The following is a 5,601-nucleotide window of genomic DNA, read 5'->3' as shown; positions in this document are numbered from 1 at the left end:
CCACTCCCTCGGGTTCTCATTACTTTCTGCCTTTATAGACTTCCATAGAACATGTGAGAACCCGGTCCGACCCGCCCCGCGTGCAATTATATTAAATCGGCCACTAAAACTAAAAAGCTTTCTAAATTCTAATAGACCGGTCAAACTAAAATCGCCCGCAGCGCAAATCACGCCTGCCCGTGTGATGAATACACCTAAAATATTCACTTAATACAAGCTTCTATAGTTATTATTGCTTTATACACGATGTAAATACAACTTTTTTTTTTCAGGATATCATCAACTTTTAAATAATAAAAAAAGAAAAAAAAAAAAAACAGGGGCTTTAAGAAATATTATACGTATTATTATCCTTCCAAACAAAGAGCTCACTCAAATCTCCGTTTTCAGAGATACATAAATTAAAAGAAAATTTCCTAATTAATTAATAAATATATAGATGGTAACATTACTATTATGATAACCGTTTCATGTATCGGTGCAAAATTTGTTGGATGGCATATCAAGTATCAAGTATGAACCATCCAACGGAGGGATGCTTATGTTTTAAAAACATCCTGTCATCAGAACATCAGCAGGAAGAAAATCGCCAGTAATATCTTGAAAGTAGTCATCAACCTTCAGTATCGATGATGAAGTAACATCCAGCATCATATCATTACAGATTCCAAAGTCTTCGTCCCATAATGAATTGTTGGTAGCATCATTGCACCATATTTGGGTGTCTTCAAATGGTAGTGTCGCAAAATTATCGTCTGTTACAAACTCTGATGATGGGGCTTCGTTTTCAATATGGATCGGGTCGGGTAAGTCGAACTCGTCGATTGGAGAGTATTTTAGGAATGGTGATTCGTCATCAAAGTGGAGCTGGTCACGGGTTGGGAAGTCGAATAGATTATCCAAGAATGGATCATCCATTTCTAATTGATCCATTGTGAAATCTCCTAATTCACCCGCTCCAAGTTCATGGATCATTTCATAGTCAAATCTCTCCTGACCCGACCCATTGTCTGATTGACACTCCTCGGCTTCCTTGACCGGTTCAAGTCCTTCTTTTGAGTTGCTCTCGCTTTCGAACCGTAACACTGATGTCGGAGATGGAAGGTTGTTTGACTCTTCGCCTGACTCATAACCGGACGTTGACGGAACGTTAATCTCCGGCGTAGTTTCTTTGGCCGGCGGCGTCACAAAATTGGTTAAAGCGTCGGGCCCACGTAGTTTAATAGCGGCATTGTCGTACACCATAGCAGCTTCCTCCGCTGTATCATAAGTACCCAGCCACAGCCGTACACGTCTAGCTGGGTCCCTAATTTCAGCCGCCCATTTCCCCCATGGCCTTTGTCGTACTCCCCGGAACTTTCTAATACCCCCCGCCGGCACTGCTGGAGCACCGGCAGCCTTCATCGCCTTTTGTTTAGCTTGAAGAGACCCTTCACCGTTTCTCGCTGTCTTTTTCCGACCACCGACGGCAGCCACTGCTGTTTTTAACGAGGTTTGAATATTAACCTCATTGACATACTTCTTCACCCGACGCCGTCCAAACAACTCGTCTTCATCGTCACTGGAGGAGTCGGTAGCATCAGGGTCAGTCATCGATATTCGTACAACTTTTGGCAACGACGCCGTTTGCCGATCAGAGAACTTCTTAGATTTGACCGCCATTAATGGGTTAGCAGCCACCATTGTTGTAACGTTTTTGTGTTGAGTGTACTTGATCGGACGTAACATATCGTAGCTATCCATCTTACATACAAATTAACTCAAACTCGCATCCAAAAGAACCCGCAGAAAGATTTCTTTAGAAACGACTGAAAGTTAGGATCTTTAGTCAGAAAGAAGCTTCAGCCAGAATCAAGAATCGAATAAAAATTCTTCAAAAAGAAGACCCTTAAAGGAAAAGCTGATTAATTGGTAAAAGAGAGTTCTTTTACGAAAAAGAAGACACATACGATATGGGTGTGTGAAGCTTGAAGTTGTTTGGGGTGCATCAATGGCGAATGCAAGTGGGTAGATTTTGTTCTTAAAGAAGCAAGAGATATAGAAAGAGAGAGAGAATATGAAAAGAAGACCAAAAGAATTTGGAAGTTGAAATGACAAGAGAAGAGAAATTTAGAGTTTTATAGGATCCGACTCCAACGTACTCAATTAATTATAAATATTTCTTTAATTTAAAATATACTAATAATTAAAAGGACCCAAAAATATCTTAAACCGACGAGCTAAAAGTAGCGACGGGACTTGAAAATTAAACGGAAGCAATCGTCTTATTCCATAGGATAAAATACTGTAAATCATAATACTCATTTCTTGGAAGATTATCTTAAAAAATAGAAAGGAAAAATGATCAACAATTACAGTTGCGGATTCTTGTTTTATTTTATTTATCAATTATGTATGTATTCAACTATTGATTATTGGAGTTCAAAATTTTGAGCAAAGGTAAAGTAAAAGTTTAGCTGATTTGTAAAATTTGATGGTTTGGTAATTGGTGAGGTAAAAGTATCGGCGGTGTTCGGAGGTAAAAGATTCCGACGACAGACCGGAAAAGAACAGCTCGCGGCATCTCGATAGATGTTGACACGTAAGTGAAGGGTGAGAGACAATGGTCCAATGAGTGAACTCGAAGCAATGCTGACTCAGCACATGGTTAACCTCGTATATCGTGACACCAGTCACGTGAGACCCAGGATGCTCGGCCACTCCGTTAAAATCATGTCGGTCAAATTTAAATCACATTATCACAACCTCAACACCTTTGACCAATTTAATTTTGGTTTTTTCCTGTTTTTCACTCTATTATTACAGTATTAATATTATTAGGCTATTTATTAGCTGTAAATTTTGGCCTCCTTGTTGGTACTTGGTAACATGGTTTCCAATCCTTCGGTAACTTTTTTTGGATGATAAATTTATTAACAAAAATTGTCAATCCATATATGTTATTAGAATAAATACAAAATTATTATGAATAAAAATAAAATATATTTCCTTATACAGATAAAGAAAGTAAAATATGTTATTATTTTCTGCAATCTATCATTTAATAAATATATTTAACTTCTGGATAAAATTATAAAGTTTATTCCAAAATTGAGGTAGTTAAAATGTTACATGACAAATTTAAATTTAATTGTACAACTTTTTATTTTTTACAGCAAACAAACAACTAACGTGGGTAACCTCGTATCTGGGGCCATACTCCATATACTATTCCACCATGTACGTCTCTGGGTTTTGCTCTGTTTCTTTAATAACTTTTTTCGAGGTTGGGGTTTTTTACCTATTCATATTTAACTACTACAACGTATATGCTAAATTAATAAAGTTTTTAAGCAAAACTAAAAAGAAGAATTGTTATGGTATTTACACTGTCAAATGAAAGAGTCATATATATATATATATATATATATATATATATATATATATATATATATATATATATATATATATATATATATATATATATATATATATCAATGAAATTAAACGTACGTGTCTTATTTCGATAAAGTTGTCATGTAAATGTCATAATATATATTTTTTTAATCTTTCTTTTTTCTTATTTATATAAAGTTGTAAAGTAAAATTTTCTATAAGGAACAAAATGCTTTAAAAATATACTTTCTTTGCAAAATATTCCCACAAACTTCACTTTATAAAACGTTTTACAAAAGGAGATACTTGTCATAAAACAAGTTTAAACCATAAAAGGGGAAAAAAAATAGACATTCTATGTATAAAATAGAAACTGAACAAGAAAAAGTTTGTTTATAGCTTCAAAATTATTTTTTGTTTATGTTTTGTTTTGCCTTTATTTTTTGTATGTGTGTCTTTTTTGAATTTTATTTTTTATATGTTTGATCAACAATTATTTTGAGATATCATCTGGAATTTACTTACCTATAAGTTATTTGATCGAGTAAACAGCTATTGTTTATACCCAGCTGTAATTTTTTGTTTTGCATGATGACTTGAAAAAGATGGAACCTAAAATTTTGGTTTTCGTGAAACCAAAAACTAAACTGTTGGTTATTTAAAACAACGTGAATTGAGGGATACAAAGTTTCGATTCTAGGTTAGGTTTCTTTTTTACCCACTCCTAAATTTTACATGCAAATGGATATAAAGCGTGCGAGAAAATCAATTTAATCTGTGACATCTGCTTTTTCGGTATTATTCTTATGGGTTATATATTTTAAGCTTTGAAGTTTTTCGGTTTTGACTGACCGCAGTGTGGTGATGAGGAACCACCATGGCGCAACCATGTAATTTAAGTGGTCACTATGTCTTCTAAAGTTGGCCCATGACATGGTGGTAGATATGGTTCAAAACCATAGATCTCGGATTTTGATCATTATTTAAAGGCTCTACTCCTAAGGTCAGAGGCGGAGCATCTTTAAGACCAAGAGCCCCCCCCCCCCCCCAATTGATTTTTTTTCTTAGTAGTACTCATAGCCCAATAAATTTTACACAGATTAAGCCTAGAAATAAAAAGTTTGGCCTGCCCCTGCTCTCTAATTGTCCAAATTGAACCAAAGTCATCGACCATCTAACCCTCGCAGTCGCTTCCTCCTTTGTTGTTCGCTGGAGCACTTGTCCACCTCGGCACCTCCCAATCGACAATCTGTAATCACCGCCGACAGCTCTACTACTTACCTCCTCGCTGGAATCGATCATGTATGTGAGATGGGTAGAAAAAGGAAATCAAGTGGGATTTAGGGATTACGGTTTCAAAAGAAGAAAAAAAGGATTTTGATGAGAGTTGAAGTTATCATTCGGGGAAGGTAAAGAGTCCCAATTCCTAAATGTATTGAAAATGATTATTTCATTTTGAAATATGTTATGCGGTTATGTATTGATGTTTTTATTTATTTTAATTAAAAAAACAAAGACCATAACTAATTGTTGTTGAAGATGTGGATAATGAATCATTGGTTACCTTGATTCTAAACAAGCTTCATGTTGACATTAAGGTTTTTATTGTTTTTAAAACAAATTTTGTTCTTTGTTTATGAAACTAACTATTTTTTAAAATAGGTGTGTGCTGCTAAAGCTCGTAGATTCGGTGAGAAAAAGATCTTGCCATTTTCACTAGAGTCTGGAGTATAGGTGTGTTCTTTATTTTTTTTTCTAATTTAAACATGATATTTTTCATAAATGTGACAAAATGTTCCAATTCCATTTCTTCATATTACAAAATTGTACTTTAAAAAATTAATCTAATTATAATAATGTTATTCAAATAGTAATCAATAGTCATTGTTGTAATTTGATGTATTTCTCAAATTACATTGTTTGATAAGAAATTAATTGAAAGTACAATGCTATAATTTGGTAGATTTGTAGAAGTAGACTTAATAAGAAAAATTAGAAAGTATAATGTTCTAATATAAGGAAATAAAAGTAGGATTCTTTAACAAAAAGAATTTATACTTTCGCCCCCCCCCCCCCCCCCCCCCCCCCCGGTAAAAAAAAGTAATTGTTCATGCTCCGCCCCTGACTAAGGTTGCCTCATTTGGTAGCCTACATCATCTAACAACGTTACCCAACCAAACCCTAGCCTTCATACTTGGTTTTTGAGCTTATTCTGTTGATTTTGTG

At 34.7% G+C, this 5,601-nt stretch overlaps 1 protein-coding gene across 1 annotated transcript; it reads right to left on the bottom strand.

Moving 5' to 3' along the window:
• Window positions 1-324: 324 nt before the first annotated feature.
• Window positions 325-2,079, bottom strand: CRF3 (cytokinin response factor 3). Its single transcript, XM_079027391.1, has one exon. The coding sequence runs from the start codon at window positions 1,741-1,743 to the stop codon at window positions 547-549; it is 1,197 nt and encodes a 398-aa protein (XP_078883517.1). The 5' UTR covers window positions 1,744-2,079; the 3' UTR covers window positions 325-546.
• Between the last annotated feature and the right edge of the window lie 3,522 nt (window positions 2,080-5,601).

Source organism: Lactuca serriola, chromosome 2 (genome assembly GCF_051521515.1).
Source record: "Lactuca serriola cultivar US96UC23 chromosome 2, Lser_US96UC23_V15, whole genome shotgun sequence".
Taxonomy (NCBI): domain Eukaryota; kingdom Viridiplantae; phylum Streptophyta; class Magnoliopsida; order Asterales; family Asteraceae; genus Lactuca; species Lactuca serriola.
This window is presented reverse-complemented; position numbering and strand designations above follow the sequence as displayed.